Source organism: Chiloscyllium plagiosum, unplaced genomic scaffold (assembly GCF_037043375.1).
Source record: "Chiloscyllium plagiosum isolate Xiang-an unplaced genomic scaffold, Cpla_swu_hap1 HiC_scaffold_23, whole genome shotgun sequence".
Lineage (NCBI taxonomy): Eukaryota > Metazoa > Chordata > Chondrichthyes > Orectolobiformes > Hemiscylliidae > Chiloscyllium > Chiloscyllium plagiosum.
This window is the reverse complement of record NW_028270161.1, coordinates 25,880,532-25,907,364: the sequence shown is the minus strand read 5'-3', so window position 1 is coordinate 25,907,364 and position 26,833 is coordinate 25,880,532. Positions and strand designations below refer to the sequence as shown.

Here is a 26,833-nt window from a genome sequence, read left to right as displayed (position 1 = left end):
GACTGACTGTGTGGAGTTTGCACGTTCTCCCCGTGTCTGTGTGGGTTTCCTCCGGGTGCTCCGGTTTCCTCCCACAGTCCAAAAGATGTGCAGGGTCAGGTGAATTGGCCATGCTAAATTGCCCGTAGTGTTAGGTAAAGGGTAAATGTAGGGGTATGGGTGGGTTTCGCTTCGGCGGGTCGGTGTGGACTTGTTGGGCCGAAGGGCCTGTTTCTACACTGTAATGTAATCTAGAATCTAGAAAGTAAGAGCAGGAGAAGAACGCACAGCTTGCCAAACCTGCTCTAACATTCAATACAATCATGGATAATCTTGGAGTCCAACACCACCAATTCAACATGCACCCCAAATCCATCAATTCCTGTAATACAAAAGTATGTCCAACACAACCATAAATGTACTCAATGATGGAGCATCTATTCTGGAGTAGATAGCTCTGAAGACTCACAACATTAAGAAATTTCTCCTTATCTCATTTTTAATTCATCATTGCATTAGTCAGAAACTACACACTCCTGTTTTTGATTCTCCAGCGAGTGGAAATAACTCCTCAGAGGTTACTGGGTCAGGCCCTTTCAGAACCAGGGAAGTTCTCCACTGGATTCCAAAAAAAAATGAAGACTGCTGTCAGCTTGGACTAACTTTCTGCTGGCCAGATTGTTTTCTCAAGTGTTCTGAAATTGCAACAGCCCAGATCTGGCAAGCTGCAGCACTGCATCTGCAGCCCGCAGTTCACTATTACTGAGACCCTGCCTGCCAGACCCATTGTTTCCAATTAACAACAGAAAAGAAACATTTTTTTTATGCAGCAAAGCTTTGTGAATGACTTTTGTCATTCAGTGCCACATGCTGTTGCTAACCGTAACCGAAAAATGTTATGTTACTGCTCTTGCACTAAATAGCACACTTGAAATATGAATTATGCATTGCTCTTACATTCTACCACCCCTATGAATGAAACAATAGAAGTAATGTATAATATAAGGTTCAGTTCCAATCCTCTACACCCTAAAAGTTAATTGACTTAAGCTCAAATTTGACTTACATCGATCAAGAAAGATTTGCTGTTCAGCAAATTCGAAAACTGGTTAAGAGCTATCTCTACTGTCTGTCGCCTTGCCTCTGGAATGTCCAGTTTGCCAGTTATCATGACATCATTTTCTCCGTCCTTCGATGGTAGGAAAAAGACACGATCCGTGTACGTTTTATAATCCAGAAAAGGAATGCCTACATCATTCAGATCATTTGAGTGGTCTTCCATTTCAGTCACTAGGTCTGCAAAAAAAAATTGTTCAACAAAAATAATTCTACAGGTTGTCCAATTTATTTCAGATATATTTTTGAATATTTGTTTCATTTTGGCATTTGTTATATATAAATCTCATTTAAAAAGCAGCAATTCCACTGATCAGCATTGATGCGTGATACAAGAAAAATCTTTGAGAGCAATGATACATGTAAAAGGTAAGTGTTAATGAGCTTTCTCTAAATAATGTGTGTTTTAAGTAGGTTAAAGGTATGAAGATATCCACAATCCACAGGGTTCACTGCTTGAAATGATTCAGATAAAGACTGGAGAGGTTTAACAGGATGGCATGGAATGGCTGGAATTTATTTCATTGTTGTTTATCTTTAATCACACTGACCAGATAATTATCTTTATTTATATGGTCCAACAATTTGAAAGACACTTTGCATTGATTTAGTGCCTCCAATGATCACTAGACATCTAATTTACTTCACAACGAATTAAATACAATAATAACTATGTTTCAAAAGTAACATAAAAACACACAGCAATCAATTAGCCAATTTTCACACAGTAACTCCCATAGTCAGCAATGTGATAATGGCTAGGTAATCTGCTTTTCTGTAAAAAAACAAACTGGAGATGCTGGAAATCAGGAACAAAAACAGAAATTGCTGGAAAATCTCAACAAGTCAGGCAGCATCTGTGAGCAGCAGAGCTCTGAAGAAGGGTCACTTGACCTGAAATGCTAACTCTGATTTCTCTCCACAGATGCTACCAGACCTGATGAGATTTTCCAGCAATTTTTGCTTTTCAACCTGCTTTTATGATGTTGATCAAAAGGTCAATGGCTAAGGAAACATCTCCTGCAATCATCAGGAATAGGAGCATCTTTACCAGTGAACTCTTTCTTGCATCGATCTCTCACACTCTCCTCAAGACTCTCCAGTTGGAGCTGAATCTTCTTGTACTCTCGCTCTGCTTGCTGGCTCTTGCGCCTGAAAGCAAAAACAGTATTTTTCCAAAGCTGTCACTTTTGTCCATGTAAATAAACACAGCTCCTGTAAAGGTTGAATTTGACACTATTTACCTTGATAACAGAGTAACACTGATCTAAAAGCAAAGTTTTTGAATCTGGTTTCAATCTATTTCACAGTACTTTCTGGCCAAAATTGACTTAAGTAGGAGGTGAATGCCTCTGAAGAGGCAATGTGTTGCCTATAGCAGGTATTACAATTTGACATTAAATGAGTGACAAATTAGTCACCAAGCAGTAGGTAATTCAACAATTTGTTTTGAATTGGAGGATAGAAATGGCAGGAGAGAAGAGGGAAGCTGGTCACTCCCTGTTACCAGCCAAATAAGCTCTTTTAGGAGCAAACTAATGGTTCAGGGTGGGCAAGACAGGCTTTTCGAAAGTCACGTGGCAAACATTCTGCTGCATGGTAGTTGACGGTTGTCTGACTTGTTGCAGAGAGATCTGAAACATTGTTTCAAACGGTGGAAATGTACTAATTTGTAGGGCATCTTACTTCAACTGAGCACATTAGCTTTATTTTGACCGCGTGAACACTTCCCATTGGATATAGCCCTGAGAAATTGTCTGCTCTATTCAGCAAGACAGTAGCAGGTCCCATCATGGCTACTGTCTGGATCTGTTGCTGGCCAAGTAGTACTTTGTATTAAGAAATACTATTGCATAAGCAAATGCAGCTGAGATGGGTTGTTGGAATCCAGAATTTAACTGGGTTTCCAGTCGTGCTTTTAAAAACAAGCGACAGAGTTAGGATATATATTCTAATTGGCACCCAGCAGGATTTTAGTACACAGGAGGTGTGAAAGTGCCTCTAACCACATGGATTTTGGAACCCTTCAACTTCCTCATACATAAAGATTTAATCAAATCTGTTAGCTTGTGTAAAGGTTGTTGTAGTGATGAAAAGAATGTTCATAAGAAGTCCTATTGGACTGATAATCAGTCAACAAATCCTTCAACTACTTCACTTCATTGTCCAAGGATTGAGGCAAACGATACAGATAATAACACTGAGCTAAGCAGAAGATAGTTAGAACAACATTAGAGACAATAACAAGTAACCTGAAGATATATGTTTTCATTCAAACACACACAGAATTACATTTCAACAATTAATTTTCAAAAGTGGAAATAAACTATAACATACAAAGCAGCTGGTGGGATCTTCACTTGTTTCTTTCTGTGGCAGCTATGCTTTCATGTATGAGCTACTTAATGAAATTAGCAACAATCTTTGCAGCAATTTTCCTGGCTTTACTCATTTATGTGCTTATAAAGCTTAGAGCTGTACAGCATGGAAACAGATTAGATTAGATTACTTAAAGTGTGGAAACAGGCCCTTCGGCCTAACAAGTCCAAAGAGCAACCCACCCAAATCCATTCCTCTACATTTATCCCTCTCACTTAACACTACAGGCAATTTAGCATGGCCAATTCACCTAACCTGCACATTTTTGGACTATGGGAGGAAACCGGAGCACCTGGAGGAAACCCACGCAGACACAGGGAGAATATGCAAACTCCACACAGACAGTTGCCTAATGCAGGAATTGAACCCAGGTCTCTGGCACTGTGAGGCAGCAGTGCTAACCACTGTGCCTCCGTGCCACCTCTGGAGCATTGGAGGCTGAGGGAAGTTTCTAAAATCATTCAGTCCAACTCATCCACACGGACTAGATATCTTAAATTAATCTCGCCCCATCTGCCAGCACTTTGCCCATATCCCTCTAAACCCTGCCTCTTCATACACCCATCCATTAACCTTTTAAATACTGTAATTGTACCAGCCTCAACCACTTCCTATGGCAGCTCATTCCATACACGCACCAACCTCTCTGTGTGAATTCATTGCCCCTTCGTCCCTTTTAAATCTTTTCCCTCTCATCTTAAACCTATGCCCTCTAGTTTCGGACTGCGCTACACTGGGGCAAAGAGCTTGACTTTTCACCCTATCCATGCCCCTCATGATTTTAGAAACTTCCCTCAGCCTCCAATGCTCCAGGGAAAACAGCCCCAGCCTATTCAGCCTCTCCCTATATATCAAACCCTGCAACCCTGGCAACATTCTTGCAAATCTTTTCTGAACCCTTTCAAGTTTCACAACATCCTTCCTAAAGCAGGAAGACCAGAACTGAATGCAGTATTCCAAAAGTGGTCCAACTAATGTCCTATACAGCCACAAAATGACCTCCCATACCAAATGCTTTCTTCTTTACCCTATTTACCTGGGACTCAATTTTTAAGGAACTATGAACCTTCACTCCAAGGTCTCCATGTTCAGCAACACTCCCCAGAATCTTACCATTAAGTGTACAAGTCCTGTTCTGAATTGTGTTTTCAAAACACAGTACCTCACATTTAGCTAAATTAAACTCCGTTTGCTACTGCTTGATGCACTGGCTAATCTGATCAAGATCCTGTTGTACTCTGAGGTAACCTTCTTCACTGTCCACTAACACCTCTAATTTCTGTATCATCTGCAAATTTATTTACCTTTATATATTTTAAGAGGTGAGGCATCGCCTCCTCTTTTACATGGACATTTTTCAAGATGTTGTTACTTATTTCCGAAGTTCTCTAGCCTTCTCCACAATAAACACTGATGCAAGATGCTCATTTAGTATCTCCCCCATCTCCTGCGGCTCCATACATAGGCAGTCCTGCTGATCTTTGAGGGGTTCTATTCTCTCCCTTAACATATTTGTAGAATCCCTCTGGATTCTCCTTAACCCTATTTGCCAAAGCTATCTCATATCTCCTTTCTGCCCTCCAGATTTCCGTCTAAAGTATACTCTTCTAAGGATTATACTCTTTATACTCTAAGGATTCACTCAATCCCTGCTATTTGTACCTGACATATGCTTCCTTCTTTTTCTTGACCAAACCCTCAATTTTTCTAGCCATCCTGCATTCCCTACATCTACCATCCTTTCTCTCCACCCTAACAGGAACGTACTGTCTCTGGAATCTCGTTGACTCATTTTTGAAAGCTTCCCACTTTTCAGCCATCCCGTTACCTGCAAATATCCACCCCGAATCAACCTTTGAAAGTTCTTGCCCAATACCATCACATTTGGCCTTCCACCAATTTAGAACTTAAACTTATAGATCCGATCTATCCTTTTCCATCACTATATTGAAACTAATAGAATTATGATCACTGGCCCCAAAGTGCTGCCCCAATGAAACCTCAGTCACCTGCCCTGCCTTATTTCCCAAAAGTAGGTCAAGTTTTGTTCCTTCTATAGTAGGTACATCCAACTTTTATTTAAAATCTGCATATCATATACCATTCATAGATATTACAGACAACTTTGGTTTGTAACTAAACAGGCGTACCGGTGCACACCAACAATTAACACAGAGGTTACACAACATTCCATGCTGCTTCTCTCACATTGTTGCACATCTTTGAAATAAGATAGGATACAGAAACTTATTCAATTGTAACTATGCATCAAAGCCTTTTTTTTGCTGAATATTAGCAGAAAATATTCAACATACCTGTAGCAGTAAATAGACACACCAATAATCAGCACCATTGGAATCAGTACAAGTGGCAATATAAGACCAAGTGGCAGTTGTGCTGGCGTGTCATATCTTACTTTCCCCAGATAGTATTCACGGTATCCCATTTTAACCTGGTCAGGAGAGAGCAATTTTCAGAATGCATAAATGTTTTATAGCATTTAATTGAAGTGGCAACAAGATAGAAAATATTTTAATCAGTGTTTCTCCAAAGAGCACAATGGCAATTAAATTGTTCCATTATTAATTCAGAAATGCAAAATCAAGCCAAAAACAATAACTTTCTGTTCGGATTAAAGTTTCCAGCCATGAAATTCTGGTTCATAAAGGGAGCTGTGGTCTGTGGAGAGCTGCAAACTAGAGATCAACAGAACAAAGAAAATAATATACTATTTAAAAGGATCCCAGTATTTGCCTGAACTGTACTGAGTATTTGCTTGTGAAATTCAAAAATAATCCCATAGCCTTGCTGCCTTATCACTGGCCAATATCCCAGAGAATTAGACTATGCTGAAGGTGGCAAATTCTGCTCACCTTCCCTCTGCTAGTTTTTCTCCACTGCTTCAAATATTTACTTTTTTGCCTAAATTATGCAATAGTTCCCGGAACTATAGTCATTTCTATGCTCCAGCAACACAGCATAAGGAATTTCTTTCTAACCCCTCACCTCATTCATTAAATGCCAATCTCAACACAGACCAAACAAACAGAAAATAATGTTTCTCCAGTCACTCAGTCATCAAAACCATTGAAAACTTTAAATACTTTTACTAATCAGAATAAGGAACAAGGTGAATGAGCTTGTGGCACAGATTGAAATCAGCAGGATGACATGATGGGCATCACAGCATCGAGGCTGCAAGGGGACCAGGACTGGAAGCTGAATATTCAAGGATATACATCCTATCGAAAAGATGAGCAGGTGGGCAGAGGAGGTGGGGTTACTTTATTATTAAGAAATGAAATTAAATCAACAGTAAGAAACAAAGTGGGGTAAAATAATGTGAAGTCTCGTAGAATTGAGGAACCTCAAAGGTGAAAAAAAAACATATTTGGAGTTATGTACAGGCCTCCAAACAGTAGTCAAGAGCTGGGGCACAAGGTACATCTGGAGATAGAAAAGATTTGTAGGAAAGGCAAAGTTACAGTGATTGTGGGGGATTTCAATATGCAGGTGGGCTAAGAAAAATCAGGTTGGTAGTTGATTGCAAGAAAAGGAATTTGTAGCATGTTTACAAGATCACTTTTTGGAGCAGCTTATGGTGGAGCCTACTGGGGAATAGGCAATACTGGATTTAGAGTTGTGCAATGTGGCAGACTTGATAAGGGAGCCTAAGGTGAAGGAACCCTTAGGAGGCAATGATCATAATATGAATTTACTCTGCAATTTGAGAGGGAGGAGGTAGAATCAGGGGTGACAGTATTACAGCTGAATAAAGGCAACTACAGAGGCATGAGGGAGGAGCTGGGAATAACTGACTGGGAGAGAAGCCTAGCAGGAAGGACAGTGGAACAGCAATGGCAGGACTAAATCAGGAGACATACCAGAGATTCATCCTGAGGGAAAAGAAGCATGGTACAAAGAGGATGAGGCAACCATGACTGACTAGGAACGTCAGGGATACCATAAAAGCAAAAGAGAAAGCATATAATGTGGCAAAGGGCAGTGGGAAACCAGAGGATTGGTAAGCTTATAAAGACCAACAGAAGCAACAAAAAAAGGGAGAAAATTAAATATGAGGGTAAGCTAGCCAGTAATATAAAGGATGACTATGAGTTTTTTTAGATATATAAAGGGCAAAAAAAAAAGGCAAAAGTGGACATCGGGCAGCTGGAGAGATAGTACTGGGGAACAAGGAAATGGCTGAGGAACTGAATAATTACTTTGCGTCAATCTTCACAGTGGAAGACACGAGCAATATCCCAAATATTCAAGAGAGGGAAGGGGCAGAGCTGAGTATGATGGCCATCAATAAGGAGGTGCTAGAAAAAACTGAATAGTCTGACCGTGGATAAATCATATGGACCAGATGGACCGCACCCCAGAGTTCTAAGGGAGATACTTGAAGACATAGTGGAGGCATTGGTGGTGATCTTTCAGAATCACTAGAATCAGGAAGGGTCCCAGAAAACTGGAAAATCGCTAACATGACACGCCTGCTAAAAAAGGGAGTCAGGCAGAAGATGGAAAATTACTCACTGATTAGCCTAACCATGGTCGTGGATAAGATCCTGGAATCCATTGTGAAGGATTAGATTTGGAAGTGTATAGTAAAATAGGGCAAAGTCAGCGCGGTTTCATCAAGGGGGGGGTATGTATGTCAAGCCTGCTAGAATTCTTTGAGGAAGTAATGAGCAAGATAGAACAAGGAGAGCCAATGCATGTTATCTATCTGAACTTCAAGAAGGCCTTTGTCAAAGTGCCGCACATGAAAATACTGAGTGAGGTAAGGGCCCATGGTGTTGGAGGAAAGGTGCTAGCATGAATAGAAGCCTAGCTGTCTGGCAGGAAGCAGAGAGTGGGGATAAAATAGTCCTTCTCAGGATGGAAGCCAGTGACAAGTGGTATTCTGCAAGGCTCAGTGTTGGGACCACAACTTTTCACTTTATATGTTAATGATCTAGATGAAGGATCTGAGGGCATTCTGGCTAAGTTTGCAGAAAAATAGCTATGGGGACAGGTAGCATTGAGGAGGCAGGGAGGCTGCAGAAGGATTTAGACAGGTTAGGAGAGTGGGCAAAGAAGTGGTAGATGGAATACAACGTGGGAAAGTGTGAGGTCATGCACTTTGGTAGGAAGAATAAAGGCATGGACTATTTTCTAAATGGAGAGAAGATTCAGAAGTCTGAAGTGCAAAGAGACTTGGGAGTTCTAGTCCAGAATTCTCTCAAGGTAAACTTGCAGGTTGAGTCAATAGTTAAAGAAGGCAAATGCAATGATGGCATTTATTTTGAGAGGACTTGAAGATAAAAGCAGGGATGTATTTCTGAAGCTCTATAAGGCTCTGGTCAGAATACATTTGCAATATTATGTGCATTCTTGGGTCCCATATCTCAGGAAGGATGTACTGGCCCTGGAACGTGTTCAGAGGCATTTCACAAGAATGTTCCCAGGAATGAAAAGCTTAACATTTGAGGAATGCTTGAGAACTCTGGGTCCACACTTGATGGAGTTCAGAAGGATGAAGGGGGATCTAACTGAAACATACAGAAAACTGAATGGCCTGGACACAGTAATTGGGAAGGTGCTTCCATTGGTAGGAGAGAGTAGAATCTGAGGGCACAGCCTGAGAGTAAAGGGAAGACCTTTACTCTCAGAGATCAGGAGAAACACCTTCAGCCAGAGAGTAGCAAATCCAAGGAATTCATTGTCACAGAAGGCTGTAGAGGCTAGGTCACTGAGATAGATAGGTTCTTGAGTATCAAGTGTTACAGGGAGAAAGAGGGACTCAATGGGCTGAATGGCCTTATTTCTGCTCTTATGTCTTATGGTCATTTGAAGTATAACCTCTCCTTTTGGTGAAGATAGACTAGAGAAGGCTGAATATTTTACTGCTTTGTTTAATTGTACAGAGTCTGCAATAGAAGCAAGCTTTGTGGGCCAAGTACTCTATTCTCATTTCTTACAAATTTCTGAAAGGAGCACTGATAAACCAAACACTAATCCTGTGATACTGGTCTTCCAAGAAAAAGGCACAAAAGTTTAATTTCTGTGCTGCTGTTTCAAATGAGACCTTCAAACTTTGCACTCTTATAACTGGCCTGCACTGAGCTCTGCTAATCATAACTACCTAGTTTTGATGACCAAGCAATGTTGATCCTGCTGAAGATGTTGGCCAAGAGTATGAAAATTGTCTCACTGAAGTAACTCAATGGGGTTACTGCTTCCACTATCCGTGCAGGGGAAGCAGCATCATGGATACTTGAGTCGATAACAATCTATTCAGATCAATGACGATGTAGGGATCAACTAAAGTAAGAACTGAAGGTACGTACAACAAATTCTGGAAGATCATCATTTGTATCCCGTTTTACCCTCTTGGGAGTTGGCTGTTTTTCAGGTGGAGTACACACAAAGTCATTCATGGAAAGTGTTGTAACTTTACACTCCTCTGTCCCAATGTAAGCTTTCACTTCTTCTGGTGTCATCGCCTCATTCAGACATTTTCCCTAACGTATTAAATGATTGAAAAATAAACAGAGAACAAAAACAAAAATAAATAAGTCATAAACTGAAGCATTAAAACCTTCTGCCTTCCTTTTACATCCAAGCACCTTTGGAATTATCACCAAAATTACAAATTTGGGAATGGATTACAGAGGGGTTAAAGATGTTATTGCAGGACATCCATCCTTCAGGAAATGCGCATGCAGCCATTGCAGTCTTTTTGACATATAGTGGATCATATCAGACATCAAGCAGAGGCAGGAAATTTCAGTGCAATCAAGAAGTAGTATTAAAATAAACTCCCACTGCTTGGAGCTTCCCGGGGTTATGAAAACCATCAGAGTAAGGGAGGTGGTAGCTGCCAACTCCACAACGCCTTCTCCAGCATTGCCATCAGGCTAGAAAGTGTAAGATTGCTAACCCGACTCCTCTAGGAGGCTTTTGTATGCCCCAGCAATTAAAGGCCTTTCTCTCCACCCTGCTGTGAACGTCGACCCATCTCCTTCCCCTCCCAATTTTTGAAGGCCATTCCCAAGGGTATCTGATAATGGTTTCTAGCACCACAATAAAAGCACAATTTTGCAGTTGCTGTAAATCTGAGATAAAAACAAGTGCTGGAGAAACTCCTCCAACCAGACTACAACCTCAGGTGAGCTCTATGTATATAGATTTGGTGTGACAATCCAGAACAATTTCTGAGATTAATTACACACAGTTAAAATCTAACAGAGTGAAGCTAATCTGAAAGTCCAATAAAGCATGAATGAAATATGTAACACAAGACAATGTAAATAATAAAAGTAGCAAAAAATCTTTCAAAGCTCACAGCTAACAATTACCTTAATTAAAATTGGTGGTTGTTTGAGCACGTATACATCATTCTCAAAACGCTCAAAGACCGGATCCTCTACATATTCAAAAGTTTGATTTTCATTAAAATTGTCCAACATGACAAAGATATAAACATTCTTCTGGTTTGCAGGTGGTGATGGGAAGATGAGCACTGAACTATTTGTACTTAAGGCTTCAGTTTCATTCTGCAAGAGAATATAAAGATTTCACATATAAAAACGTTTTCTTCCTTCCAAACAATAACTGCAGCAATATCTGCACCCATAATGTGTTCAAATTATTAAATTTGCTTATATTAAAAATATATATCCAAATGAGGAATGGTAATTAAATAGTTTGTAAGTAGCAACATTTGCCTTAAAATGCACCATCCTCTGACAGAGGAGAGAATTCTACCACTCAGACAAGATATCCACTGCATCAAGCAAATGAGACCCAGTTGAGAATCTTTGGAGACACTTTGACTTTGCACAATGTTTTAAGGCTGAATGACTATCAAGTAGACAACCTTCTTATCCAACAGGTCTGTGACACAGTGGGATAGTGTCCCTTCCTCCAGGCCATAAGTTCCAGGTTCAAATCCCATTCCAAAATTTATTGGTACCCTAATAACATGGTTATAAACAGGTTGATTAACAACCTGTAAATCCTTCTCATACGGTGGGCAGTAAGAGTGGAGAGTCACCTGGTCAGCCATGCTTCATGTGGAGTAGTCCCCTCAAACTATACCCTCTGGCAACAAACTAATGACCTGTTCAAGAAAAGTTCTCTATGGGAACAGACATAGGTATGTGCTTTGTCTGCTCCATACACTATTAGGTATTTCAACCATTTTCACAACTGCCTAATGTTAATAATGACACTTGATCTATTTTAACAAGTAGCTTTGGTTGCACTTCATATGGCAGACATAATGATCTTTTATAGGATGTCACTCACAGGTTAAAAGGGTAAGAAGCAAATGATATATTCTGAAAGGAAATGACATTTATACTTCCTTTGCTTTAGAATTCAGAGCCTTATAACATTTACAAATTGACAAGTTAAAAATGATTCAAACAAACACCAAGATGCAAAAATTATAAATATACTCAATTTCATTTTGGCATGAACATAATCCATAGGAGGTATATTCAGCTATTAACTTAGTTACATTAACCTTACTTCTTGAAAATGACTAAACGTCAATCATAACGAGAAACAAACCTTTTCTACAAGTTGTCCGTTCTCCATTACTTTCACTCTCATGATGTGTTTTTGTACAGCATCAAATCCCTGTCCAGTCACTGTGATATTTCTTCCCCCACTACATTAAGAAAGGAAATTATTTAGTGTGACTGATTTATTAACATGGGTAGATGACAAAAAAAAAAGAGAAATGTACTTGAGAAGCATAAATAAAAGCATCGAGGAAGAAAAAAAATCTGTACATGAGAAATGTAAAACTGAAGATAAGCAGCGAAAACGAAAGGAAGACAGAATTACAAAATGAAAAAAGACCAATTTATTTTAGATGTAAACAACACTAAGGATGATTAATTGTCAGCTGTTAAATACATTGAACACAAAGAAATTAGATACATCTACATAAATCATGTTTTCTACATCTATTTTTGACAAGGTTGAACTGATTTATATTTCACCCAAAAATATAACTACTCCATTCGCAGTTAATTTGGAAAGGGAACCGTCCTTCCTCCACTCAAGAAAGAAAGAAAATGGTTCAAATAGTCATTTCTATCAGACATTGACTCGACATCATACATTTAAAGCTTTTGTACTGTGAACTGAATAGACCAGCAAGGCAAATTAGTTTCATGAATTCACACTACGGGCACATAGTCCCATTCTCATATCTTCCCAGCTTTTCATATTTTCTTTCAAATATTTAACAGAATCATACAAGGCTGGGTATACAAATTGTCTGGTTCAGATTATGAGCAGGATCTGATTGTGTGTTGGTGTTCCATACCAGATAGGACTGAATATTTGAACCAGTGCATTATGTCCTGAATAAATCAAACTTTCTGTTTTGTCAGGAAAAAAAGGTTTTACCAAGGTTTTGATTAGGAACTAAGTTATTTTAAAATAATATGGAGAATATTACCTGTAAATACTTTTTTGTGGATAAACATCACGGATTACTGGATTGGGTACATACGAAAAATTGTGACTCTGAACAGTTTTCTTGGTGAATTTCCCATAGTGTACACGAACAGAACAATTTTTGGCACCACTTTTACCAGTTCCATTAAAGGGACCAGTGACACAGACCAGGCTTTCATTAAATGCTGTCCTATAGAAAATAAATAAAAAAGTTTCAGTAAAATTTTAAAGAAAATCAAAAACTCATTCTAGTAAATAACAATGGGGAAGATTGCAGCTAGCAGATCACTAAGGACATAAACATAATGCAATGGTTTAATGAAGACAAGATTCACAAAATTAATGTAACAATATATATTAAAAATAGCCCTCAAATGGTATGACCCAGAGGCACAAGTTTGTTTTTTTTATTTAGTTTTGGAACGTGGAGGTTGCTGGTTGTGCCTATCCCTACTTAACCTTGAAAAGGTGGTGGTGAACTGCCTACTTAAACCGCTGCAGTCCATTTGGTGTAGATAGACCTACAATACCTTGGAGAGGGAGTTCCAGGGTCTTGACCCAGTGACACTAAAGAAACAGCGATATATTTCCAAGTCAGGATGATGAGTGGCATGGAGGGTAACTTGTAGGAATGTTTGTGGATGTGGTATCAATCAAGTGGTTCTTTCTCTTGGAAAGCACCAAGCATCTTGAGTATTATTGAGCTGCACTCATCCAGGGAAGTTGAAAGTATTCCATTATACTCTATTTCTCTCATTTGCATTTCGTCTGCAAGGGTTTCTGAGGTCCATGTGCAGGAGTGACTTCGGAAACTGAAAGTCAATGCCATATTTGACATGACAAAACCAATAAATGTTCGTGGAAATTTGGAGGGGCTGCACATGCCTAGAGAGAACATTGCTCTTGACTTGCACCTTGTAGATGGCGGAGAAGTTTTGGACAGCCAAGTGAGTTATTTGCTGCTGGGTTTCTACCCTCTGACTTTTCATAGTAGCTACAGTTTTATATGGCTGCTTCAGTTTAGGTTCTAGTCAACGGTGACTCCCAAGACGTTGATACTATGGAATTTAGTGATGGCAATGCCATTGAATAACAAGGAGTGACAGTTAGATTCTCTTTAGGACTTTCCAGCCCACACCTGAATAATGTCCAGGTCTTGCTACATTTGGATATGGGTGGACTGCTTTCATATCTGAGAAGTGGTGAATGATGCTGAACGTTGTGCAGCCATCAGCGAACATCCCCCTGCTGACCTCATGACAGTGGATTGGTAGTTGAGGAAGCAGCTAAAGATTGTTGGACCTAGGACAGTCCCCTCATAAACTCCTGCAGACAAGACTAGGGCTGAAATGACGGACTTCCAACAACAACCACCTCTTCCTTTGTGCCATGTATGACTTAAATTAATGGAGACTCTCCCACCCCTGATTTTTACTGACTCCAGTTTTGCTAGGGCTTCTTGTTGCCCCACTCAGTCAAATGAGGACATGATGTCAAGGGCCCTCACTCTCATCTCAACTCTTCTGTCCATGTTTGAACCAAGGCTGTCAGGAGGTCAGAAACTGAGTGGTCACAGCAGAACCAAAACTGCGCGTCAGTGAGCAGTTTATTGCTGAGCGCTTTCCATCACTTTACTGATGATTGAGAATAGACTGATGGGACAATAATTGGCTGGGTTGGAATTGTCCTGCTTTTTGTATACAGGACATACTGGTGCTAGATTCCACAGTGATCAACAGATACCAGTGTTGTAACTGTACTGGAACAGTTTGGCTAGGGGTTTGGCAATTCTGGGTCTCACATCTTCAGCAATATTGCCGAAATGTTGTCAGAACCTTTGCAGTACCCAGTGCCTCCAACTGTTTCTTGATATCACAAGGAGTGAATCAAACTGGCATCAGTGGTGCTGGAAACGTCTAGAGGAGGCCAAAATAGATCATCCACTGAGCAGTACTGGCTGAAGACTGTTACAAATTCTTCAGCCTCATCTTTTGTCCTGGTGTGCTGAGTGCTCCCATCATTAAGGATGGGAATGTTTGTGGAACCTCTTCCTCTGGTTGTTAGTTGTCTATCACCATTCATGACTGGATGTGGGAAGACTCTGCAGAGTTTAGGTCTGATCTGTTTATTGTGTTATTGTTTAGCTCTGACAATTATTGATTACTTCTACTATTCGGCATGCAAGTAGTCCTGTGTTGTAGCATCATCAGTTTGACATTTTATTTCTAAGTATGCCTGGTGCTGCTCCTGGCATGCCATCATGCACTCTCCATTGAACCAGGTTTGATCCTCTAGCTTAATGGTAAATGGTAGAATGGAGGACATGCCAGGCCATGAAGGTTTAAATTGTGTTGGAGTACAATTCTGCTGCTTCTGATGGCCCATAGTACTTTGCGAAGGCCCAATGTGGAGTTGCAGGATCTACTCAAAGTCTATCCCACTTAGCACATGCCACATAACAGGATTTCAGGTATTCTCAATGTGAAGACACAACTTTGTCTTAACAAGGGCTGTTTAGTAGTCACTACTAAGGATACTGTCATGAGCAATACATTAGTGGCAGACAGCTCGGTGAGGATGATGTCAAGTACATTTTTCCCTCTTGTTCATTCTCTCAGCATCTATCGCAGACCTAGTCTCGCAGCTACGCTTTTTAGGGCTCCACCAGCTCAGTTAGTGGAGTTGCTAACAAGCTACTCTTGATGGGCATCGAAATTCCCATGCAGAGTACATTTTACATCATTGTCACCCTTAGTTCTTCCTTCAAGTGGTGTACAACATGGTACAGTATTGACTTATCAATGATGAGATATATAATCAATCAGATCGGGAATAAATTCGGCTGGTACAGCAAAGCACTCCCTTCAAACCGTTGTGTCAACCCAGTGAGCAAAGATGTGTTTGGCATTTTCGTTTCATCCCAAAGTGGCACCTCAAATTGTGAAGAACTCCTTCAGGACAGTAGTCAAGTATCAATCTAGGTTATGTGATCAAGTTCTGGACTAGGAACCTGAACCATAAGGCTTTGACTCCAAAAATGAGGCCACGACCATTGAATCAAGACTGACATAAGAAAATGTTCTATTCTGTTCCGTTCTATTACCCTTTGCACTTACATAAGGTACGATTTGTCTAGTTAGCATGCAAACCTATCTTGGTACACATGACAATAATAAATCAAATCAAAATTAACATCACAACAATCTAGTCCCATTTCTTAATTATTTTATACAATGTTTTAAGTACAGCATTAAAGCTGGTAATTTTCTTTAAAATTCAATTTCTTTAAAATTCATTCACAAGATGAAGGCGTCACTGGCTAAGCCATCATTTATTACCAGAGTGCAATTCAGAGTCAAAGAAATTGCTGCGGGTTTGGAGTCACATGAAGTCACATGGGTTTGGAGTCACATTCTACCATCTACAATGGCAAGATTTGAACCCAGGTCCCCAGAACATTACCCGAGTCTCTGAATTAATAGTCCAGAGATAATACTACGAGATTGTCACCTCCCTAATAACAGATGAAGATCTGGCAGTTTTTGTTTCTTAAAGAAACACTATTTTCTTTTCTCTTAGTTTACTTTCTCTACACAAACACAAATTAGTTCAATGACCAATCTTCTTAAACCCTTTAACAATGCTGTTTTAAAAATAGTTGTACAAAGGTGCTCAAGGGAAGCTGAGATGGTCTTTCAATGATTTTCTATGTTTCTTGTTGAAATGTATCTGTTTTACACAAGACGGAAATAAAATAGTTCATCCTAGTACCATGAAAGTTTTGGAGCACTCTTAATGATTTTGAAGTTTCATATAATCCTTAAAGATAAGGAATACCACAGGTTTGATGAACAATCAATCTGAAGTAAGCTTATCACAACCAGAACTTTGTTATGCTTGTTATAACTGGCCAGTGTGAACATGAGTTGAGAGATTTGGACAAGACAATTAATGTTATACATATGTTCCTTGCTGAGAGCACAGTTGGGGCGTTAGGTGAATATTGGTTGAAGCTAAACTGTAATATTTCCAATAGACAAATAAACATGAGAACTCACTGGTTTGACTGTTTACAAGTAAAATCCTGTGAGGAATATGAGCAAGACTACATCATGGAATTTTATTTCATTATAACTGCCATTACCTTCAACAGAGGATAGAGGATGAACATAAAATAAACTGAAAGAAAACATAGTTGGTTGTGCTGATGTGTACTTCCCTACAGTAACATGCACGGGGAACATGAATGCAAATGCGATCACAATCTACGGTCTAACACAATCTCTTAGTTTATAGTCAGTTCCCAATAACAATAAATTGTTCAGCTTACAGAGTGCATGGTATCTGATCCAACGTCACTTTTACATCTTCTTGCCTTCCAATATTTAGGTTTTCTCCTCTGATTGTTATACTCGTTCCTCCAGCATATATCCCTTGTAACGGAGTAATATGAATAGGATTTGGGTCCTGGTCAATTTTGGAAATAAACAAGTTAGTTCCATATAGATTTCCAATTTCTACAAGTAGTGAAATGAAACTCTAGGTTGTTTAATGAGCTTTTATTGATAGTCACTATTTTTACTACAATATATATTTTAGGAAATCAGAGATCAGAGAAAAATTGCTGAATTTGTTTCGCTATCTTCACTGCAGACAGAATTAAAATACAGAATTGAAATCTGATAAAATGTGTGGAAAAGGGATACTCACAATGTATGCAAACTTGCTTTTTGAAGTACCATTTTTGTTATTTTTTATTTGAATGTGAACAAAATTATGTTGGGAACTTGAAACCTTACTTAATTCACAAACAACTCTGCAAAAGAAAAGATGATGAAACCATTAGCAGACCTGATGAAAATCAGAGCAGAATAGGCTACACTTGAATTACATGATGCAAGTAAACAGCTATTAAATAAAAACATTCTCATCCCATTTAAGTGAGGATATAATCTTAAACATATTCTGATCATGCCTAAAAACATCCACTGATATTCAAAGGTAGTGGAGCATGCAGTTGAGCAAGGCTGAAGGTTTTGCCTGGCAATTCTTCTTGCAGTAATTCCCTTGGACCAACACAAAGTTTTGGGATTTTTTTCCAAATGCAGTTCCATGGCCCATCCCTCTGCAGTGATGGCAGGCAAATATCCCACAAAACTGACACCAACTGAAGTATTATGGAAAACAGCCCAACTCAAACTAATTGCTTTTACTAAACCTTAAATCAAGAGAAATTCACCAAGCTGGTTCTAATCTTGGCCTCCCACCATTGCTCTCAATCTGACATTGTTGCAGCAATGAAAGTAGCATTCTGGCCGGTAATATTTGCATCAGCTCTCTGAATGAGCACCTCACATAGTGTCATTCTCCTGTCTTCTCCCTGTAACTGTGCCCACTGGTCCTTTTCAAATAATTCCCTTGTGAATACTTTGGTTGAACCTGACTCCACCATTGAGCATTCCAGACCCTAATTATTCACTGTCTGAACATATTTTTTTCATATCATTTCTACATCTTTTGCTACTTACATGATGTCTGTGCTTTTTTGCTTGCAATCCTTTCAACAGTTAGGATTCACCATTTTATCCCCATTTACTCTGTCCAGAACTGTCCTAACTTTGATCAGATCTCCCCTAAGCTTTCTCTTCATGGAAAACAGTCCAAACTTCTCCAAACTACCTTCATCCTTGAAATTGCTTATCCTTGTCTGCAGTCTCTTCAAAGCCTTCATACTCTTCCTCAAGTGTGACATCCAGAACTGTTCACAATAACATGGTTGCGGCCAAACCAGTGTTGGTATTGTACACTGTCATTATTAATAAGGGCAAGAATACAACATGCTTAATTAACTCCTCTTCTAATGACTTGGCGCATAGACACCAGGTCCGTTTGCAACCGCACCCTCTTTAGAGTGACAGTTTACTTTAGAGTCACAGCCTTTAGTTTACACAGCTAGAAGAAATCTAAGATTCAGATTAAAGCGTGAGGCTTTTTTTTGGGAGGATTTCTCACCATCAGGTCCAGCAAATTTTCTCACCCAAACATACCAAACACAATTCATTAACTATCCACTCAACCCCTGTGGCAACCCTCAAGTGTGATTCTATCTCCATTCTCTGTTCCTGGAACAATTTGGCACTGGGGGAATAGGCTGGGATCAACTGGAGTCCTTTGTTCCCTCATCATCTTTAAAAGTAAAACTCTGGCACCCAAAGCTGCCTGCATGGTTCCTATTATTTGCCCCAGATATGGCAGATGGGGAAATTGGTACTTCAATTTGTAGGCAGGGAGCTGGAAGTTGTGCTAGACAGGAAAGTGCAAATGTAGGACATCCTCTTGCACCAGGACTGGCAGAGGAGGCCAGTCTAATCAGAGGTTGCCACCCAGTTCATTACATTTTCAGCTGTCTGGAGAAATACCCAGCACTGTGGGAAAACAGACTATCTTTTTTTGCTCTTCCAACATCAATCCAATACCCTCACAGTCATTATCACTGCTACTGTACCCACTTTCCACCAAGGCTCATACTCTATCACTCTTACTATTGCCTGCAACATCCTCCCTCACCGATTCTCACCCAGTCCACCCCTTGATATCACCAACACCTCGTTACTTCTCTGCTGCCTACTCACTCGCTCAGGACACCTCCCACTGGCACCAAAAATAAGAGCTGTACGCCCCACATTCATCTCCTCCAGTATCTGAGCGTTCTATATTCCAGGAGGAAAATAGTCCACCGCAGGGTAGAAAGAGTCAAGCTGGGTGGTGGGCTGCCTAACATTTGGCTCCTCACTCCTACTAAAGATCCTGACTGACTAAGCAGCTGACTGACCATGTCAAAGCCCATGGACTGGTATTGGAAGTTGCCCTTGACTTACTGTCTCGACCGCTTAGTGAAGGTGAACTCCCTTAACTTTACTGAGGCCTATTGACAACCGTGACAAGCTTTTTGCCCATGTATTTGCAGTAAACATCAAGGGAAGACAAATAATATTAGTCTGGTCTCTCTGACCGAGGGGACAAAAGGCACAAAGGTAAGACAAGACAATCCGAGGCATCAGGATAGGCTCCAAATGAGTGAGCACTATGACAGCAAGTGCAGTGCTGGAGACGCAGTCTGTTTCAGTCCATGAGTGAGCAGTATCCTCACTGCAGCATTATAGTGATAGTTGCTGGTGCAGCTCAAGGTGCCACACTGAATTGCAAATGTGTCCTGCAAATGGATTGGAGATGCACCATGAGGTTTCTTAGAAGCTAGCACGACAAAGGACGATACTCGTAGATGTGGAGTACATGTAGCTAGTGGCCATGGTGTATACCCAATGCTGTTGGTGAGCAGTGTCCAACATGGAGGACCTTTGGAGTAAGTAGTGAACTTAAATACCTGCTCCAGTTTCCGTGTCAAGATCTCTCATAGTGGTTAACAATCTGTAATCCTCTTAATTGGTGAGAAACCTGCCAAGCTACTCGGCAGATGCATAAAAGGTGGAATGGAATGCACGTGACAATGAGATATACCTTGCCTGAAATCTCATCTATTTCTTCCATGAATCATGCTTTAGCCCATGTCGCTCAGTGTTCTATAAGTTTTCACCCATAATGTCTCATATGTTTTTCTGACCCAAAATATTTCACCCACACGTCCCTGCATTGAACTTGATCTGCCAATACCACTAATCTGTGTCCTTTTGAAGTTCTGCACTAACCTCCTCAGAGTTTACAACGGCTAGGCACCGCACACAGGAGTCAACTCTCCAAATTGAACCCACTTGCTCAAACTTCACCAATGTATAGAAAATATAGACAACAAAGAAAAGGCCATACTGGTCAATACAATATATGCATACATGTGGAGCAAAACTGTGTTACATTTATTGGCTTCCTGTGGAACAACATGCAAGGTTCCTCTGCAAAGCTAAGAATGGAAAATGACTTCTGCAGGAATGTAAAATGTCTTTAGTTGAGAACTAATTTAAAAAAGGGGAATATAAAGAAATGTAAACTAATTTCAGTTTCACAACGCGCACTTACTCATTATAAACCAAATGGAGATTTGGTTCGTAATGTTAACTTTATTTTTGGTTTTGGTCCTAATTAGTACACCAGAATAAAATATTGATGTCAAGAACAATGGATTTTGCAGGAGCCACTGAATAATTCAAGTTTATAAGATTTTCATTAATTAATTTGAGGAAATATTTGCATATTATAGTCAGAGTTGCACAGCACGGAAACCGACCTTTCGATCCAACCCATCCATGCCAACCAGATATCCGAAATTAATCTAGTCTCATTTGCCTGCATTTTGTCCATATCCCTCTAAACCCCTCCTATTCATGCACCCACTCAGATATCTTTTAAATGTCGTCATTATACCAGCCTCGACCACCTCCTTTGGCAGCTCATTCCATACACGCACCACCCTCTATATTAAAAGGTTGCCCCTCAAACCTCTTTTATACCTTTCCCCTCTCACCTTCAACCTATGCCCTCTAGTTTTGGATTCTCCTGCCCTTAGGAAAAAGCCCTTGGCTATTCACCCTATTCATGCCCCTTATGATTTTATAAACCTTTATAAAAGTCACCCCTCAGCAAAGAATAGAATTCATCCATTGACAACTGTAGAATAAATATCTCAGAAACTGAGATATTGCTCAAAGCACATAAATACTTGAAAAATCTACTCAGGTACCAGTGAACTAGAGCCTCATCCTGGCCTTTTGCACACTCCCTGCAACCTCAGTGAAACAGATTATAATTATCTAGCTAAGTAATGATGCTCTCTGAAAGAGCCATGAAACCTTAGTGCTGTTTGTATGGATTTAACAGATTGTTAGAGAATGTTGGAGTGCAAAGGTCATGCCCCTGACAAAAATCTCATTGCCTGGCTCAACACATGAACATCTCTTACATTGGTACTTCACCAGTATTCTGCTGAGTATAATTCAGGCTGGAGTTAGCTAGCATCATAGAACTATATTCTTGCTGCAGATTGATATATGATTACAATTGTGCAACTTTGAGCTAATATTACTTTTTAAAATCATAGACAAGAAACTGCCAACATGGAATTTCACTCTTATATGGACATGAGAAGGAAAAGGAATAAAGAAAGGATCTTTTTATCCTCGATCCATTTATTACATATCTAAGCCACAGTATTGACCAGATGAGGTGTGCAAACTAAGGTATTTATCAGAAACAGATGTCAGAGAACAAGACAATAAAACTCAAAAATAATTTATCTGTGTCACTAAAGTACGTGCACTAAATCACATCTGCACCACCAGGTGATTCATATTCATATTCATGTCAACTGGAACATTATTACTGAAGATATATGTTTCCTAGAATAATCTTGCTTAAGTAAGAATATGCTGTTGAGAAAACCAAAAGAACTGCGGATGTTGTAAGTCAGAAACAAAAACAGAAATTGCTGGAAAAGCCCAGCAGGTCTGGCAACGCCTGTGGAGAGAAATCAGAATTAACGTATGGATCCAGTGACCCTTCCTCAGAACTCAGTTCTGAGCTTTGCCAGCAATTTCTGTTGTTGTATGCTGTCAAGATTTTTCGTTTAATAAAACTCAATCATATCAGGCTGTAGAAGATCACTTTTGATAACTAATAAGATCAGAAAATCAATGCAATGTTTTGAAACCAAATTATAGTGTTAATTTGAAATAAAAGCAGAAAATGTTGGGTGTGTTCTGACAGCAGATCTGACAGCATCCACAGAGGGAGAAACAGAATTAATGTTTTAGATCAATTATCTTAAACTGAACACAATAACACCTGCTTCATTCCATAGATGCTACCAGTCTGCTATTTCGAACAGTCTGATTTTAATTTCACTTTTCAACAGCATTGCAGAACTGACTTTTGTAACTTGACTTTTTGATAGGTACATTTTTATTCAGCAGTCATTTGCAGTGCACAATTACATCGGGTGTACCTGACAGAGATGGAATATTGCTCTGTGATTTGATTGCATACAGCATTTCCAACTTTGATTTCTCTGATATCATCAGATGATATTCCAAGGTTTGAGCCGCTGATGGTCAGAAGAATTCCTCCCTCAAGAGGTCCATTTATGGGATCCAGCTAAAAGATAGTCATAATTAATAGATTAACTTTATGCATGTGATTTTGCTTTACTTTAAGAACGGATGTAGCTTTACACATCCAGACAATTTAAAATAAAGATTAATAGACATTTCATTAAACATACCCACAGGTTGTTACTTCTAATTTTTAAATGGAGTAATATGTTTCCTCAGTGATTGTGATCATTCTGTAAATTAAGTTACCTATTAAACGTGCCAGAAAAGGTTATATAAAATGTCTGCCTTGATTTTGGACCCATTTATCATTGTGTTTATACCAAAAATTACTATTTCCCACAACAGTCCAAATTAATCATCATAATTTCGAGTCAGTTTCTATAGCAGGGAAAATAAATCTTAATCATCTTTACTTACCTGTGAAATTGTTGGAAATGGACATTGATCAGTTGTATCAATAACATCATGACAGTGACGTTTATAAATGCATCTTTTCAGGGGCTTACACCAAGTGCAATCATATGTTTTGTTAGCAGAGAGACAAAGACTGCAGTCCTTGTGGCTGTACCCACAATTGTAAAGAGTCACTTGAAATAAAAAAAAGAGTACTTTATATTATAAACTTAGGGTATCTTAGTATGAATGGATGTAAACTCTTCTGGAAGAAATAATCAATTAGTACAGACACTTACAAACAAACAAATTATTAAAGGCACAGAAAATTTGTGAATCAAGTATTACACATTTCTTTATAGTGCAATCCACTACTAACATGCTAACTGAGCGGTTATTCTTTTTGTATGAACATAATTAGTGTCAATAGGCTATTAGGGCAGTAGGGCTTTCTCTCAGGTAAGCCAACAATGTCCCCACTCAATGTCAACATGTGCATGTTTCCAACATGGCTTGTGATTGCACACAGAAATATGATCTAATTATGTCTCATTCAACATGAAATGCAAATTTCAGATGTTCCCAATGACTGGAATCAAGGCATTGACATGAACATAGAACATTAGTAATAATCATATAAAATAAAATGAATCCTAGTGTCAGATCCATAGGCCAGTTATTTTAATAGTTATCCAGTGGGCTTGATTAGAGATCTGAAACTGATTCAAGGATGAAGAAAGATCATTTCTATCCCCTCAAACATTCCTGTTCTCTACTGCATCAGAATGTTTAAACTCTTGCACATTAGCTAACATGATTATCGAATCATATAATCCTTATAGTGCGGGAAGAGGCCAAATGGTTTGCAGAATCCCTAGATTTTCTGTTGAACATACTCATACCCTATAATTGGCATTCTTCTGGATTTTTAAAATTAACTTATGCAATGAGAACATTGCTAGCAAGGCCAGCATTAATTATTCATCCCTCATTGCCCTCAGGAAAGCGGTGAGCCACCTTTTTGAATCACTGTTTCTGTAGTGCACAGATGATGTATGCTGCAACTGTGGGGCAGCAGTACTGAAAGGAGTGAATGTTTAAGGTAACGGAGGGGGTGCCAATCAAGACAGCTGAGTTTCTTGAGCATTGTTAAAACATCTCTCCTTTGACAAGAAGGGAGCATTCTATCACCTCTCTTGTGGACAATGAAATAGGCATCATGTGAGCAAGGAGATTAGTGACCAAGTTTCATATCAAAGATCCTACCTTCACAGACAACTTACTTAAATATTTGTAAATGATCTATAAATTACAACTGAATGCAAACTTCTTCATTCTTTGAACTATTAAACCTTGGGACCTTACTGGATTATAACACAAATATACTCTACGGTATTGGGGCAGTATTAATATCTGCGATCATGAGCTATGAATGAAAGTAATCAACCAAGCTTCAGATACTTAATCATTGTCTAGTGACACCAACTAAAATTGCAAGCTCAATAGCAAAACAGGATTAGGGCCATTTCCTGTTGTGCAATATTGAATAGCCATTGGAGGTACTTTGCAGGGAGCTAAATCTTGGCAAGTGGTTAATTTCTGCAGGAGAGAAGGGGAAGGAATAAAATTGTCAGAAGTAATTTTCAAAACACTTAGCCTAAGAGATGATGTTTCTTAACAACTTCCTTGCAAATTATACTTTGCTCTTGACTTTATCTTTTCTTTCCCCATTTGACCCACTGTATCCCAGTCTCTTTCTGATCTTGCACAAAACAAAATCACTTACCATCTAATCTGCTATCTATTACTTTATCTTCTGCTTTTACAGCAAAACGTATTATACGGGTTTCATTTTCATCATAGGAAAACTGAAAAGACATTTTACACAGAAGTGAATTTAAAATACACTTGTCAACAAAAGTATTAAATAAAATTTCACATTAGCTCAGCAATTCCTGCTACCTTGGAACTTCTGGGATTTATGGAACAGAATTGTACTAATATGGTTTACAAAATTGTTTGATTCTTAGTGCGATCAACAAAATCTCTGCTAATGGCAGATGTTGTTTGTGCCAATTCTCCTTTTATTTTCAGTGTGGAAATTAAAGGAAGGCAATTAATGAAGAAGGGAAATCAATACACTTAAACTATTGGGTTCTGAGCTGGTTTACATGCTCAGTGAACCGGAGTTGAAACAAGCCATCCTCAATCCCAGGAGGCTGTCTGAGAAGAAGAGCGGGACATTAAAATGACTGGTCCTTTGTCACAAACACATTGCAGATCTCTACACTCATGCAGCTTATTTTAGATATTTCCAAATCAACTTGTTCAGAGATGTTATGACACACTTCTGGAGCAGGTGGGACATGCACTCAGGCCTCCCTGGTTCAGAGGGAGGGACACTACTGCTATGCCACGAGTCCTCCATGAAGTTTATTTTAAAAATATTGAGTTGGTGAGAATCTCCCACCCTCAGAAACACCAATGCAATTTTATGAACAGCCCAGCATCCAAGTACAAAAGGTTGGATCCTACATGCATCATTAAACTGAAGCACTGTAAATCAGCCTTGTGCTAAAGTCCGCAAATACCTCTGAAAGTTAATTTTGTGTTGCTACAAGTGACCAGGGAAACAAAAAGAACATAATCACAGCCTGCTAGATCTAGAAAATGAAGATTCAGCTAGGCCAGCTCAACTATGTCAGGCTTACTGAATCAATCTAATCACTAATACTGCAAATTTCCCACTCCCACTGTTTGATTTAAAATGACTAGAACAAGAACATTTCACATTCAATCCTTTAATATGTCCAGTCGTAATGCACAAACTAAATATTTATCAATGAATGTAATTTGGACTCTCTGGGCAGCTTTCCAAAACACTACAGTTGATGTAAATGTTTTTCATATAACCAGATGCTTATTCAAGGATTAATAACTAATCCCTCTGCTCCTTGAAAAGATCATTGCTGGTATTCAGTGTGTCGTTCCAAGAATGAATGACTGAGCACCCAAAATCAATGCCACTCAAGGGAAGCAATTCAACTACTATACATGCTAATTTCATATGATAAAGAGAGGAATGTTTACCTGAATACATGAAGCAAATAGATAATAATAGTAGAGGAATTCCTATCCTTCTCTCCTATGTCACTACAGTAATTTCTTAAGATGTGGTGAAACAATTTGTTCTCCCATCTGGACAAAGAACAAAATCAGATATGGAGAACTAACTCATCCTGGAGCAATGGCTGAGAAATTGTTCTCATACCTGATCCAATCCTTGACAGAAAATGCAGGGCAAAATGAAGGGCTGCAACCACTGGGTCGGCAGTTACTCATTACATACCTGTTCCTTCTGCTATCATAATAAAATAAATATTTGACTTTGGTTTGTTTAAGGATTACTGGTGAAATGGTGAGATTGTGTAATGCATACT

The 26,833-nt window shown here is 39.2% G+C and overlaps 1 protein-coding gene and 1 long non-coding RNA gene across 8 annotated transcripts in view; one reads left to right on the top strand and one right to left on the bottom strand.

Moving 5' to 3' along the window:
- Window positions 1-2,105, top strand: part of LOC148145854 (uncharacterized) — a 31,332-nt gene extending 29,227 nt beyond the window's left edge. Inside the window, exon 3 of the long non-coding RNA XR_015761094.1 lies at window positions 2,021-2,105. This is a non-coding gene — a long non-coding RNA (uncharacterized LOC148145854). The remainder of the gene's footprint in view (window positions 1-2,020) is intronic.
- Window positions 1-26,833, bottom strand: part of LOC122561761 (plexin-B2-like) — a 264,039-nt gene that overhangs the window by 24,147 nt on the left and 213,059 nt on the right. For all 7 annotated transcript variants that reach the window (XM_087999486.1, XM_087999487.1, XM_087999491.1 and 4 more), the window contains 12 exons: window positions 25,180-25,261; window positions 23,418-23,587; window positions 22,892-23,040; window positions 17,650-17,755; window positions 17,270-17,406; window positions 12,941-13,129; window positions 12,040-12,139; window positions 10,821-11,018; window positions 9,810-9,983; window positions 5,790-5,926; window positions 2,147-2,247; window positions 1,046-1,275 (listed from right to left, as the gene is read on the bottom strand). In XM_087999486.1, the coding sequence (XP_087855612.1) occupies window positions 1,046-1,275; window positions 2,147-2,247; window positions 5,790-5,926; window positions 9,810-9,983; window positions 10,821-11,018; window positions 12,040-12,139; window positions 12,941-13,129; window positions 17,270-17,406; window positions 17,650-17,755; window positions 22,892-23,040; window positions 23,418-23,587; window positions 25,180-25,261 (1,773 nt within the window). The remainder of the gene's footprint in view (window positions 1-1,045; window positions 1,276-2,146; window positions 2,248-5,789; window positions 5,927-9,809; window positions 9,984-10,820; window positions 11,019-12,039; window positions 12,140-12,940; window positions 13,130-17,269; window positions 17,407-17,649; window positions 17,756-22,891; window positions 23,041-23,417; window positions 23,588-25,179; window positions 25,262-26,833) is intronic.